The sequence below is a fragment of the Myiozetetes cayanensis genome, unplaced genomic scaffold (assembly GCF_022539395.1).
Source record: "Myiozetetes cayanensis isolate MyiCay16 unplaced genomic scaffold, myiCay2020 scf3, whole genome shotgun sequence".
NCBI classification, from domain to species: Eukaryota; Metazoa; Chordata; class Aves; order Passeriformes; family Tyrannidae; genus Myiozetetes; species Myiozetetes cayanensis.
Genome location: NW_026087521.1, coordinates 53,618,081 through 53,633,838, shown reverse-complemented (window position 1 = coordinate 53,633,838; position 15,758 = coordinate 53,618,081). Strand labels below are relative to the sequence as shown.

General features: G+C 42.5%; 1 protein-coding gene across 4 annotated transcripts in view; it reads right to left on the bottom strand.

The window, feature by feature from the left end:
• SYN3 (synapsin III) overlaps positions 1-15,758 on the bottom strand; it is a 196,793-nt gene that overhangs the window by 29,401 nt on the left and 151,634 nt on the right. For all 4 annotated transcript variants that reach the window (XM_050323705.1, XM_050323704.1, XM_050323707.1 and 1 more), the window contains one exon: positions 8,489-8,551. In XM_050323705.1, coding sequence (XP_050179662.1) covers positions 8,489-8,551 — 63 coding nt within the window. The remainder of the gene's footprint in view (positions 1-8,488; positions 8,552-15,758) is intronic.

Sequence of the window (15,758 nt, the reverse complement as noted above, 5' to 3'; positions counted from 1 at the left end):
TAGAAATTCTAATTATATGATCAAATATCTACAAAAGCTCATTGATTTGGACAAGCAGGTAACAAAAACATAATGGATAACTACACCTCACTCATATCTTTAATCCACAGGCTTTAGTGTGTTGGTAAAAATTTGTTTGGTGCATCAGCAAAACCTATACAAGTTCTTGTTCTTTAGGACTGGATAGATGCAGGAAGGATGGAATAATTTGTGGAAAAAAACAAGACTGTGTAAAAAAGGGTGAGCAAGTGAGTGACTTTCTTTCCATTATTACTTATACTTTGTATTTTGGTGATGCTTTGAGATCACAACTGGGGACTGCAACCCTGCTTTGCTACGTGTCCATTCACTCATGACAATTGATCAGTCTCTGCCCCAGAAGAGTTTCCCAGTTGTGTCAGTGTGTGTTAAAGGAGGGTGATGCCAGACTGTGTGGAGCCAGCTCAAGGAAACACGTGCGATGGTATTTGGTGTTTCTTCGCAAAGAACAAACAAGTGATTTTACATACCTGCCTTCAACCATGAGAGGGCAGGAGCCATCTTCACTAGAGATCAGAGGACAAGCCTGTTGCTAATCTGTTTTACTCTGTTTAGAAAGTTTTGTGTAAATGCCAGCTTACACATAGGCCAAAGGTTCAGCCACATCCTGGTGCAGAAAAGCTCTTAAAAACGGAACAGTTTTGGGGAAGGTGAAAGGTGCAACTAGTTTGACCCATGACCACTTCTAGATGCCTGAATAAAGAAAAAGACCTGGTCTTTGCTTCTCCTTATGCTGACTGCCAAATACCCCTAGTCCTCCCTCTTGCTGTGGTGAGGGCTGTGCTCTCACTGTTCAGGAACTGCCTGGGAAAGGAGCAGAGGAAGATGACAGTCATCTGTGGGGTGAGAGGGTACCAAAAGGAACAAACAAACAAACACAAAGGGGATATGTAAAAGCAACCATTACAAGGCATCCAGAAGGAGCAGCCTTGCTCTAGGCTGTGTTGCCTTCTCTGTCTGAGTGGGGGTGTTGGTGGTGTGGCAGGGCAGGGTGAGGTGGTAGGAATGCCCCAGAGGCAGTGGGAAGAAGGGAGAGGGAACCCACAGCCTGGGTTGCAAAATACCAGGGGGGAACAATGCAGGCTGTGTTGCAGCTGGGTATTTTTGTAGCACAGATAAGAGCTGCCCTGGGCTGAATGACATCAAGCAAGAGTCCCACCCAGATGACATGATTGCAGGAGGGACTGCATGGGCAGGAGGCACTGACACGGTGTTACAACATATTCTCCCAGACCCTTTTGGCAATGAGAAAATACAAAAGCCATTATATAATGACCTACTTGGAACAAGGACACTTGTGGGATCTAAAACAAAGTGTTGTGCTTGTGCAACAGATGTCTTTGGGCCTCAACTGAAATGTTTGCATCCTCAGCCCAGGAACGTTTGTCCCAGAGGCAGAGGAAGGGATGCAACTTCCCTCTCCAAATTGGAATTAGATGATATTGTTATTGCTAGAAAGGAGCTCTTCTTGGTAAATGGATTTTTTCCTCAAAAATACAGCACTAATGAAAAGAAGGGTCCATTTCTTCTTGCTCTCCATCACCCCTTCCATATGCGGAGAGAGGAAAAGCACTTGAAAGTGTTTTCTCCAGTGGGCCTGAGGATTTTTGGCTTGATTAACAAAGAGGAGGGGACTCACCAAGGACACAAAGTAAGAAGTTAAAAACAAAGAAGAAGACTCCCACAGTGCTATACCACTGCACAGTCCTCAGGAAACAGCTCTGACATCTTCCCTGGCCTGTGCCAGAGCACTCTTCCCATGGACTTTCCAGAGAAAGAAACTCACAGAGGTCCCCTTTTAGGAGATACAGAATTATTTCCCACCAGGCATCAAAATAATTACCACACCAAAGCTGAAATCTGAGCCACCATTTGTTAATTGTTAGAGCCAGCCAAATTTGACAAAATAACAGCCGTGTCCTGGGTTAACGCTGGTTTAGTCCAGGGTATGGTTATTACTTCATAAACAGGAAGCTCTCAAGTTACAGTCAAATTAGATTTATTTTCCTGCCTTATCTATCAAGTCCACCATTTTATTAGCTTTCTACTTTTAAATTTTGTATAATTCATTTCCTCCTGCCTTGTAACCATTTTAGATGTCAATAAAATATCCATTCTCCTAACAGGAGAAAAAAACCAAGACATAACCAAAGTCAGTGTGTACACAGTGTGACACCAGAGGGTATTATTTAAGAAGAAGCTATTAAAAATCATTCCAGAACAAAGTTACCAATTTTCCTAATAAGAGACAAATCTGTCTTCAAAAATGGCAGGTTGGCCAATACATGAAACTGATAAAAGAAGTTGTAAAGAGATCAACAGGAAGGCATTTCTCTCTCTCCCTCTTTTACTTTGCAATCTTCTTAGGATAAATGCTATATCCCATTAGCTGCATAGAGGAGTGCAAACAGCAAATGCAAACACAGCTCCTGCCCTGGCAGCCTGTTTGCTTAGCTGTGCTGGCTGTTTGAGCAGCAATAGACTCATTCTGGAGCCATAAGTTGCTGTTTGCTGTAGTGTTTTAGTGACCTGTTGGGAATAGTTTGGGCCAGTGTGTTGACAAATGCCTTTTCTGAGTAAGAAAGCTCCCTGGGATAGTTCCTGCTTCCCTTCTGGCTCTCTTCTCTAACCCAGGCACAGGCCAAACCCTAGCGCTTTCCCTGTTGCTGCATTGCAAAGGGGACTCTGGCTGGATCTGTGGGGACAAGCTCACACAGATGTGATCATCCCTTTGCCCTGTGGTGGCATCTTGGAAGCTGATACTACATGACCTGCTGGTGCCTGTTCCCATCCTCAGCCTGCCCAAGAAACACTGACCTTTCTGCCCTTGGCATGAGAGCTGTCCCAGTGTAGGTCAGGAGGAAACATCAGACCTTCTTTTGAGGCCTTCCTGCTAGGCAGGATTTCGTATGGGGTAAAACCCCACCATGGATATTTGCTGGACTGTCTGAGCCATACCTGAGATCTGAGTGAGCACAGGTTCCTTCAGGGAGGGATCTGGGTAGAACCTTCTGCTTTCTCTGTCTCAAGGTCCCCTAACCTACTGCATCTTGAACATTCCAGATGTTCCCAGACGCCAGGGTCCCAGAGGTACAGCACTCCTCTCTCATCTTTAGCCTAGGCACTGCAAGGTATTCCTTCACAGTCCCCTTTTGTTTTCATTAGTTATGTGGCCATGTGAAAAAATAGTCAATTAGCCAAAGTGCCATAGTTATCTTAAGCATTAAGATCTGCTAGGGCTGCCCTAGCCTTGTCTGTCTGAGCATCATCCAGTGTTAACTCTGCCTTGGAGGTTAAATATACACCACTTTGGAGATGACTTTCAGAAGCCCTTTGTGTGTCCAAATTGGGGTTAGAGAGGTTCAGCTGCAAGGTTAAGTGTTGAAGGCTGAGCTTGGCAATGTGGTGTTTAACTGAGCCTTGGTTGGCTTGTGAAAATGCACTGTCTGAGTGTTTTGCTCCAGAGGAACTGGTTTTTCTGAGTCTCTCCTTTATCCCAAATTATACTCCCCTTCTCAGAAAATACCCAATCCAACTGACACAGAATCAGTTTAAGCCTAACTTTAATCCACTTCAAAATTATAAAGACACTACAGAGTCTACATTTCCTTATTATCCTCAAACTGAAATTCCCCCCCACGTTAAAGATGATGCCTTTAATACATGAAACCTTCCTAATACAAACACCAGGTCTTGGCAGCTTTGGGCCCCAGTGCCCTGGATCAGTCACTGTTTTCTGTGTCCAGCAAAAGCTTTCAGACTGATGTGCAAGAAATGGGGATGTTTTTGCTATTTTCAAGGCAGTTGGAACCTCCTCACTCATGAGTCAGTGGGAACGCAGTGATTGGGCTGCTCTGTTGTGAATGAATGTTACATGTCAAGTCATTATTTGTCCTCTGTAAAAGAAAATATTTGTTCCTTGACAAACCGAGGCAGCCCTTTCCCCTTCCTTTCCTCTTTAGCACACTGGATTTTCAAAGCTCTCACTTTTGGAACATTCTATTTCCAGTCCCGAGAGAGACAAGGTGACGAGCTGTCCTTCCTGATAAAAACCTTGCAGTATTTTTACATTACAGAGTGGCTCTGTTTAGTTTGTGCTATATTTATACCATGGAAAAAAAAGAAGCAGAGAAGTCTTTCCCATCCAGTAAGAGAGAAAATAACTCTGACCATATTATTATGAACAACAAGTTTTTCTTCTACAATGTAATAAATTCATCTGAGCCAGAATTTGTACTGGGAAGGTATTTTCATAATTATGGGGCAGGATGGGACAGGAGGTGACTCTTAAACTGACCTAATTAGAGATGTCTAAAAATAAAGAAGTCTAGCAAAAAAAAAAAAATTAAATTAATATAAATATATATAAAGTCACATGAACAGATACTGTTTTTCCTCTCTTTGCAGATCTGGCAGTTGTTTCCTTCTCATGATCTGATCAGGAAGAGGTGAAGGGGCTCTTTGAGTGCATTTGCAGTGCTGGGCTCTGTTCCTAGGGCACTCTAGGGTCACGTTAGCACACAAATGGCAGATACTGACACACTCAGAGCTTTATTCTTTTCCATGGGTCCGGAGATCCAGAGTCGGGAAGAAGTATTATTCCTTTTTCACTGCAGTGCTCACCCTATTCAGCAGAGACCTCTAGTCACTTCTGGGGTGGGTAGGCTCAAATGGCACAATGCTTAAAAATGCCTTGACCTCTAAGGAACTGCTGGGTAAGCAACAGTTCTATTCTGCACAAGGAAGGACTTCGCCTCTCAGTGTCCATCCGCAGTGTCCCTGGAAGATTGCTTGAGTGCTGTTGATCCCATGAATCTGAGCAACTTGAGTACAAAATGAGAAAGGTCCATCTATGCTAATTCCATTGTAAACTGTTGTCTGAGCAGTATTTCTGCAGATATTTTATGTGTATTGATACTGGATAGGACCAGTAACACAGAGAGCACTTGTTATGATCTTCCAGTGCCACTGAAATATGTAGTGACCCCAGATTTTGGAAGGAGGATAACGATGGTCATAGGAGGGGCTAAGGGGCATATGTTCTGTTTTTAGATTAGAAGATTGTCTGTCTCTGGGTGAAAGCTATTACTGGTGTCTCTGTTCAAGTCAATAGAGAGGCTGTTGTCTCTGCATTTCTCAATGGAAATTTCAAAAGATGTCTTTTATTGCAAATTTGTTTTCTTCATCTCCACAGGCACCTCACACGCACACATCACTTGGCAAGAGCATTCCTTTCTCTAATAGTATACTGTTACCCCTTCTGGTTCTGACCTTGAATACTAATTGTTCCTCTTCCAAGCTAAAGACAGTTGTGATGACCCACCCTTAAGGGGAAGGCAGTCAATGGAGCCTGTTTTGTACAAGTCCTAATGTGGTTATTTTTCATTTTAGCTTTGAGGATTCTTTGTTCAACCCTCTGATTAAAAAATGTGGTGAGCGAATTTTGCGAAAATTATGTGAAAACAAACAATATGTGAAAATGAAAGTCTATTATAATTATGCTCTTTCTAGCAATTATTGCAAAATAATAAACACTCAGCACTTCTTATACTGCCAAGAGTCTTATGAAGATGAATTAGCAATAAGTATCAGGTAATCATTATAATCCCTCTGGCCTGTAACACAGAGAAACTGAAGAAAAACTGTGAAATGACACCAATCTCCCTGCAAGCCAATGGTGGAGCTCTTTGGGGAAGAGGCATTTTCTGTGTCCAGAATTTTTCTGGCTCCAGGCCACTGCCTCAGTACAAATAAAGAATAACAGTGCCTGGACTTCCCATCTTTGCTCGTTCTTCTAAGTCATGGTGCCTCCCATTACATGTGATTTTATCATTAGTAACATAAAAAATGCAAGTACTTCCTTGACAATTTCTGTTGGCAATAAGATTGCAATCTAAATGCTCACGTCCTTTGAAGCACCCGTTGCAGGTACAAATACATGGCTCGTTATCTTGGCAACATTTGTTGCAGTAAGTACTATTTTTAATACTCACATGTGTACTTTGGCTATTAGGTTGGTTATTTTATCCTTTGTTTCTCCAGTCACTGCTTTAATACAAAAGATGACCTGATGCAGGTGCTGTATTAACATTTACTTTCTTACATTGATCAAATCAAAAGCAAACCTCTCTCTTTCCATATTACGTATGTTTTAAAGCCAAAGACCTGATATTTCCTGCTATCATCTCTGCTTCTGAAGACTAAAGCAAAGGAATCCTTTAGCTCTCTATAATCTCCTTATCATCACTGGTTATTGCTTTTACATTATGATGGTTAAAGCTACAATAATGTCTCCTGGAAACTTTCCTCTTCTGAATTACTTAATTGCAGGTTTGAATTTTTTTTACCTATGGGTGTTACTTTTCTAGTATACCCATAGTTCTGCTTCTCTGTATTTCTCCTGATGTCTTCTGTGGTTTCCTTTTGTCAGTTCCACTTGGGCTTGAACCCTATTGTTTTAAACACAACATGAAACAAATTCTTGTTACTTGTCTTTTAAACCAACTGTCTTACTCTTTATTTTCTTTCTCTTTCTCTCTTCTCTTTTTGTTCTGTGCAATGAAATGCAGTGGGACTTCAAGAAAATTTAACCAGTCCCAACTTTCCTTCAGGCTGCTTGTGGCTGGGAGGGCTCAAACTAAAATCATAAGGTCAACAACTCTTGGTTCCTGTACATTCCCCATCTACTGAACAGAGCAGTGTTAAAACTCTGTGCCCAAATCCACATCCAGACCTTGCTAGTAGTCACTAATTTCATAATGGACTAATGTAAACTTGGCCTCAGATCAATTCTTTCTTCTAAGATGCTGGCTGTTAGCCTATCTTCATCTGGAATGACTTCCTACATACCCCCCTTGTACTGCTGAATACAATTGTGCCTGGAATTTGAATAGAAGCTCTCTTCCTCTGTAACTTGTGACAGCAAAAACCAACATCATTAAAGAATAAAATGGGAGAGAAAGTGAGATGTGGAAGATCATCTGATGTGTGGTGCAGAAGACAATAGCTAAATGTTCTGCTGAGAGTTTTGTCTGGAAGCGCTGTTAAGATTGGGGTACTTATCTCTGATTCTGCCCTCTTTTCTGTAGCCACTGAGGGTCCTTGGTGCATGAGACATGAAGCTCTCCCTGCATTATGGTGAAATAGCAGAGCAGTCAGAGAGATTCAGGCTTGCGGGGTCTCAAGAGAGAGGATGAGGTTTCTTCCTCCTGGTTTTTCCTGGTTAGATTTTGCTGATGAAATCCATCCTAGGGACATGTTAGTGGCTCTCTCTCTACAAGCAACTCTACGCTGTCCGCATGCACTCTAATTCAACGGCACCTTTGCCTGCTTGATGTATGCAGCACCAGGATTTTAACCAACATTTCCTGCTTATTTAAATGTTTGTTTGTTCCTTGATGCTGAAAGCCAACCCTGCCACTGGCATGGGGATCTGCGCCCACTTCCTCTCCAGCAGCTGCCATCCGGACAGGGGAGCGTTGCAACCAAAGCAAGAAAGGTTATGAGAGCTTCCATGTGCAATCCAGCAAGCCAGAAAGGGCTTCTGTTTCCAGAGCATAAGCAAACAAGCTGTACCAAGTTTAAGTTTGGTGTAACTATATATAATTTTGAGGTCAGGAGACGGTCTGTCCGCTCTGGGGAAGCACTGTGACAGGCGTATCAGTTATGAAGTTCATCTACCATTGGATTCAGAGATGATACATCAGAATTTCCTACTTCTGAGAAAATCAAGTTTTAGACAGATAGGGAATGCCTTTTTAAAAGATACAGGCAAGAAAGAGAAGACTAAAGTGTAGCAGGCATGTGCTGGCGATGCCTTACTGAGAGGGGAGCTCAGTCACCCCAAGAAACAGGGGCTGCTAATTCACTGGGGAAATAAAGATCCCAGAGAGCCTGGGAAAAACAAACAGGTCCTTCTGGGTAGTGAACTATTTTTCAGGATTCTTTGGCAGGCAACCAGCCACTCTGCTTTGTAAAGTCTTGTTCTTCCTTGCAAGGAGGGAAAAAATAACTGAAGGGTTCCCGTTTCTTGAATAAGGTCATCATAATGCACTCAAGAAGCCCAGCGCCACTGCTTCTCATTGTGAGAGCTATGGGGTGTAGCTGCATATTACAGGTGCTTGAATAAACAACATTACCACTTTCAGAAGAGGAGAAAATATATAATAGACAAGCCTAATGACTTCAGCCGAGCCAGCTTTCCCCCCACTCTTCACAACCCCCCTTCCCACACCCCAGACAGCCTCCAACCCAATACCACAGCCTGTCTCCAAGTGCGTGACAGCAGAAAAAGGTCTTTTCTCCCACAGGAAAAGCCAATGCGACCCAGATAGGCTGTGGGGAGGTTTAACCCCTTTGCTGGCTGGCCACATGCCATGTAGGATCACAGGAAGACTGTGCCACATATATATTCATTACCAGAGTGATGTATATTTTTTCTTTTACTTACCTTCCCCATTCCAGCATGAGCATGTCCTAGCTTGACCACTACAGGGAAATTCGGAGTTGTGAGCTGAAAGACAAAAGAATAAGCTCCTCGTTAGTTATTTCTTTCCAGCCACGGTGCTTTAAATAATTTTCATTTATTTAGTAGCTTTTATCCCCTTCCTTGATGCTGATAGGAAGATAAAAAGGCCAAATGAAGTTTGTCTAGGTAATAAGCAAGTGGCTCTTTACTGGGTCCCATATGATTGGAAATGGAAGCCAGGCAGAATTCCTCAGATCTTCTGCTGCATGATAGCAGTTTTCCTGCCCTGTACATATGGATGTGTGTACACTCATATGCATGTAAAGCATAGTCACATTTGCAAGCTTGAGTAACTGAACACTTTCAGATGCTGACAGCATCTGAATTGTGAGAAAGACAAGGGTTGTTTGTTCTTTACCATGCAGACTGCTTTGGCCTTAATAGTGAATGTCCCCCTCCTGTCAGAGGGAAGGCAGGGGGTGTAAGGAGGGAGAGAACTGGGGCCAACCCTTAGGTGAAACTCACAAAGTCCATCTGTCATAAAGCCTCTTCCTCTCTTCCCTCACTTCAGGAGTGGGTATAGTGAATAAAAGAAAACAAAGGGGTTGGAATCAGCAATTAAAAAAAAAAAAAGTTATATCTTCTCCCTGGCTTGTGTGGTCTTTACTCTGGGCAGGGTTCTACCACCCAAGTCATGCAAGTGCATCTTAGAGCACATGTAGGATTTTACTTGAAAAACTGCGAGTATCCTCTCTACCTTTTCTTCTCCAGTTTCATGCTCATGCAGGGTTCAATAGGAGTAATTGGCTCAGAGCTGTGAGGCTGTACTGGTAGCAAGTGCACATCAGGACTAACTAGAATAGATACACTACATCTCCCTTATGTACTGATTGGTCCATTTCTACACCTCTGCTTGGCATCCTGGTGATGTTCATCTTGTCCTGTGCTCATGATCCTTTCAATTGAAATGCTCTTTGTTCAGCACATAATCAGTTATTTTTTACTACATATTTCATTTCCTTTAAAGACACTTTTGCCTTTACTTAAATGCCTGAAGCGATGAACTCAATTCATTAAGCAGTTGACCTGGAGATCTGGCAAAGGGAGGGAGTTGAATTTTGGCAGATAAATGGGTCTCCTATTTATTGAAGTTTGAGAATAGGTAAACAAATTGTTCTTGAGCTAATTACCAATTGTCTGTATGGACAGGCAGGCACTACGCCCTAAAGATAGAACAGTGCTGCCGTCTCCATCTGTGGCAGATCACTATAAATAACAAAATTACTAATGAACACTGATATGTTTTGCTATTCAGCTGCTTATATAAAGAAATGTCACAGGACAGGGGAACAGCGAGTGCATCATGTTCTCAAGCAGCCTGTGTCACTTGTGAGGACTTTCTTCAGGTAGAAAGCTGAAGGATCATCTTCAGACCACAGAAGGGCACATAGCTGCAATAAATCACAGCCCTGTCACAGCCAGGGACCAGCACCACTGTGTCAGAAGAAGAGGCAAGAGACTGGTAGGTGGCCATCCTGAAGCCAAATAGTTAAGCATATGTCCAGGCACATGAGTTTGTGCTCTATTTCCCCTTCACCTCTCTAATTCGTTGTAAGAGTCTGAAACTTAATTTGCTGCTGGCATAAATGAATCAAATGAAGGACTGCACCTGAGGCTTACTGAAGATAGGGCTATGGGTGGACCATGCCAGGCCTTTAATGCTGGAAGATGAAAGGTAACCTAGTAGTTAGGGCACACACCTGCTCAGGCTCTGGGAGACATGGCTCACTTCCCAGTTCTCTCATCTATACCCCATGCCACCTGTTTGAGCATTTGCAAGCCCTGGCCTCTGTTCCCTGTTTGTGAGCAGAGGCAGCAGCTGTTCCTACGGCACAGGAAAAGCAAACTGCATACTGTGAGCCTGCCTGATACCCTGGCAAGGAGGCCAAAGAAGTGTGCAGCATAGATAATGTTCTATCACCAGCTCAAAGCAGACAGAGGCAGGAAGCAATGTCTCTACTGCCCTGTTTGTGTACCCTGTGCACAAGTGTTGCTGAGGGAGCCTGGCTCGGGCATGAGGCCTGGGAGTGGGAAGCATCTGTTTTCCTGTATACATGCAAAGAAAGTCTGGGATCCAATAAACAACTCAAGTTTACTGTTAATCTGCAAAATACCACCGGCGATGACAACGCGCAGCTCAAACTTCTCCCTTTCTCTTTGCTTCTTGGAAACATGAGTTCAGCTTTCTTAGTAAGGCTTGGTCTCATACCCCTTGGTAGGGGTGACCAGCTGGTGCCTAGAGCATGTTGGGATCACACACAGTTTGCCCTGGCATAGTGTGTGGGGCTTGGGGTGAGACACAGATCCAGACATGTGATAGCCTCACTGGGAAAGCTGTGGCTCCAGAGTGGAAGAATCTGCCTCTGCCACCGAAACCCCACCAAATTTCCACATACATGAACGTGCCTTATGGAAGAATAAATTAGAGGCCACAGCACATACACTAAGCTGCATTATATAATGAGTTTATCTAGTGACAGTGGAGTGCCCTTAACCTGTGCTGAAGTTGTGTAATCAAAAGCTCTCTGTAGTCCACAGGACTAAATTAACCAGTGTCCACAACCACCCGATAAGAGAGTTGGGAAACCCTTGCTGAAATGGTGGAAGTGGGCTGAACTCCACTGCAGTCAATGGGGATGCTTCTAGCTTCCACCAGAGTCTTGCTGGGACTCGAGTCCCATTTTTGTTGCTAATAAGGAGGCCAGCCAGCATACTTGGCAAGCACCTAGATGGGTAGGGAAGGCGAAGGAAGGGAGAATGTATTATACACACAACTATGACACAATTCACACACACACGTGGTGAGAAGTTCTGAGGGTGACTGAAGCCACCACAAGGGCAGAACCCTGAGATGAGTATTTACACATACTTAGTCATAAATATCTACTCACATTTCCTGGAAGAAGATTATTATAATCACAGGATAGCACCACATTTTAATAAAAAAAGCGTGATTTTACTGAAATAAAGCAAAGAAATATGTCTGTGCCTTTGTGTTTGTTTATGTGTTGTAAGGGCTCTTTTCTCCTGGAAAAATAGTGAAAAACATTTTGATGATTTTAAAATGTGCATGAACGGTTGACAGGACTGTTATAGATGATGCCTGCAGGTTTTGGGATGCCTGCAGGTTTTAGTGCTGTAGCTAGCTCAGTAATCAGATGCAGGGTGTTAGATCATATGCATAATTTAATCCCTGGAATTACAATTACAAATATTGTCTCACAAAACCTTTGAGATTGCAAGGTTTACACATGGTCTAGAGCTTGGTGTATGTAGAGGCCTGTTAAGAGTCAAACAGGAATTTGAATCCTGAACTAGGAACTCATCAAAACCATCTTTGGTAGCAGTGAAGGTAAAATCATGAAGTTATTTCCAACTTACATTAATGGCTCAAAGTATACCATTTTAAGGGCTGATTTTAAGGGCTCTGCTCTGTGTGTAGTGTCACTGCAAAGATCACTTGGCAGTTATCAGTTTTGGCACTGGTGTGTAAAAGTGGGTGCTGGTATGCATACGTTAGCCTTTATTTGAAAACATGTGGCTGTAAACTATGACACTTTCCCCTTTACCCTCTGCCCTTCCTTTCCAACAAGTAATGAGGTTTTCAATACTTCTTGTAAATTTATTAGTATTTTTTCTACTTATTGCTGGTGGAACAGTAGAACAGAGTTGTATTTAAATTGGTCAGAAGGGAGGAATCTTAGAAAGGCAGTGTTCAAAGCCAGGTTGGACAAGGCCTTGATCAGCCTGGTCTAGTGGGAGGTATCCCTGCCCATGGCAGGGTGGGTGGGACTGGCTGATCTTTAAGGTCCATTCCAACCCCTTAACATTCTATGATTCTATGAAATCTGATCTAACCCCTAAATACAATGCTTTCCACTCTTTTGTTTCACTGAGGCCCTCAAGGGAGATGCTGATCTTAAGTCTGTGATTTTGTGTACTGTCCTGTTGTCCATGAACAGTGCAGAAGGTCCCTTGGTTTCCATCTGCTATATTTAGTTTTTTGCACTAGTTCACACTATCTCATCTTATACCATGAACTTCCAGTTTCTACTATTCTTTCTTCCACAAAACCCTTCCAATCAATGCTAAAATGAATAGTTCAGGCTGCAATTACATCATGGATAATATTAGGAAGGCATATGGGGAGGTGGGAGATGGAGTCATTAAAACTTTGGTCTCTTGGCATCAGTATTGTGTTTCCACAGCATCTAGGGTTCTGAACTGGGCCAGAAGGCCCCATAGGACAAGGTATTGTAATTTTTGCTTCACCCTTCCCCCAGAAGTAATATTATAAATTTTTCAAGCTTTCATACTCTAAACCTGATCTTTCTGTTTATTTAGCTGCCTTTACTTGTATAATGACAAAGTCTGTTTTCTGGGTGGGTACTAAATGGATGATGGGAATGTTGTTCAGGCACTTGAGAGCTAAATGTTGAAAGTAATGTGTGTGGCACTTCCCCTGGTGTCAGTTAAGTTGGAGGAGCAGTGAACATATAATTTCCTGTAAAAGCAAGCAAGCTGATTCAAAACTACAGGAAAATACTGATGTAATGGCATGATGTAATTTTGTTTATTGAGCTATCTTACTAAAATCCCAAGATGAAGAGGAGCACTTGCCAGCCTTGCCAGGCACAGAAAAATTAGGGATGTATAGTGAAATACAGAGGAGAAGTAGTGCTCTTTATTTTTCACTTACTGGCTAGTGGCTGTATTCACCAACGGCATGCATCATGGCTCACCCGGTGGATCAGGACTGTGACCCATGGAGGTTTGTGGTAGCCAATGACTGGGACAGACAAGTCCTTCTCCTCTGCTGTTTACCAGATGAGAAATAGTGTAGGGAACAACAAGCAATGATAGAAGAGCATGTTGAACAATAGCAGTTGCCAGCAGAAATATCTGTGCTCTATTAAAGACGTGTGGGATGGATTCCTTTAAAACACACACCTGTGTACTGATTACTGTATTATAATTAGAGCACACCCAGGCCGATGGAGCTCGTTAACCCTGTAAAAGGCAATCCATCTATGTCCTAAGGACCTCGCTGCCACCGTCCAAGCTCGCTTGGCCCCGGCAGATGAACCTTAGGATTAAAGGGTGGGCTCAGTTCCGCGCACACTGTGTCTCACCTAAAAAATCCAATGCGCAGGCTGGAAGGTGGAAAGACCTTCCCTGGATCTTCGCTCGCGAAGACTGGCCATTAATTAGAGCACAACAAAGAAAAAATCATTATCTGAGGAAAGAGGGCCTGTGCTTTCAAGACAGCTGAAGTAAATCCTGAGGAGGAGTAGGTCTCAGGAGGAAAGAGAAGGTGGGGGTTATGATGAGAGCAATCAGATACTTGTGGCAGGAGGAGTTCAATGACATCTGGATCAAGATAGCACTGTACAAGGTAGGACCTGAAGCAGTATCACAGTTGATGGATGGGATGGCAGCTGGAATACAACAGTGCTCCTAGCAAAAGAGTAGTCAGGGTGTTATTTTAGAATGGGTTAAATGTAACAGAGCTTTCTTTTCTGAACTGGGGCAACGAAATCAGTGCTGTGGATTATTTAGTCCACAGTAGTTTTAGTAATTTGTAAGGGAGATTTGTAACATCAGATAGGAATAAACTAACACACTTGAGCCCTAAATTTTAGGCAGCAAGCAAGTTTGGGAAGTGGCATGAAGAAGAGGCACAAATGAGACTGATGATTACAAGGTTTTAAGGGAGAGAAAACATTCTAATTTGAAATGGGTCTCAATGCTGCATTGAGAGCAATGGGAGGACAAGGAATGAGTGCAAAGCAAAGTTAGATTTAAGATGCTTTAGATGGATGGGCTTTTCATTTTATTCAGCGCTGGACCTGCAGATAGCAATGAACATAGTAAATAGATGGAGATATTGCATGAATCAATTTGTGCAAGTAGGTGAAGTCACCAGTACCTTAGAGGATGAAGAACCTTCAGGGTGGTAAAAAACTATCCTTTGATTCTATCATTGCTTTAAAAAGCACAACACAAAAGAAAAAAAAAAAGAAAACCCAACAGTAGCATGACTTAATCCCCACATCCTTGAGTAAACAAACCACAAACCAATGTTTTAGGGCTCTAACACTTGCTGTGGTTAGAATGGGTCATGGAAGTGAGTGAAAAGAGTTAAGCACAGACCGGAACATTTTGTCATTAATTTCATCTCTAATGTTACTTAACTTCTCCTTTATTTGAGACAGGATGTATTTGGGTTGCCTTGGTGGGGAATAAGAGTGTGAGCATTTGATATTATTCTCATTCCTTCAGAGCTTCAAGTGTGACAATTATATGAACATATCCAGGCAAGCAGATGCTTGGCAAAAAGAAGAACAAAGCAAAAATACAGTGTATGTGCACACACATGTGCATGTTTGTATTCACACACATATCTAGCAGTCCTGGTCAATAAATCCCCATTACCACACCTTAAATCATAGGCAAATTTTTAAAAGGTTGTTGCGAATACATAGAAAAGTTCTTTAATTTCTCAATATGTGGTGTTCACTTAGCTGGTATTTTGCAGTGGTGTCTTTAAGGAAGCCTCTTGGCTTTCCTTGTTTGCTAGGAGAGTGAATACATTTCTCCCAATTCCTTATATTGAAAAGCTGTCTGAACATATTTTGTAGGATTTGATGAAAGAGAAGAAGAAATGCTTGAATTTCCTCTTCTTCTTGACCTGAATTGTGTGCCTTTTGCTGTATTTTTCTCTACTTACGAAATTCCATTCCCTATGTAAAAGCATTGCACAGGAAGAGATGGTGAACACTAGTTGTTAAGGGGGTGGAGAATTCTCTATGAATATTCTTTTGATAAGTTATCTTTGGAAAAAACTGTAGCATCTAAGCTATGGGAAATCAAAAGCTTTATGAATTTATCCTGAAGTCTTCAAAACCATTGCTCTTCCAAGAATCCCTAAGGTTCACAAGACAGTGGCCAACAGATCTCTCTTCACTTGGCAGGCTTGATTGTCCTTTTTTTTCAGAAAACTCTGAATTCTCACTGATTTCAAAATGAGCAGCATGGGGTTTCTTTGGAGAGAAAGCTTCCCTAAACTTCACAATGGAAAACAACCTTCATCAACAGGCACTATGGGAGTAATTAGGTCTCACTGAAGCCAGTCATTCTTCTGCTGCTGGTCTCTAATCTCACTGTGTGCTCTGCTGCAGGTACTTTCCTG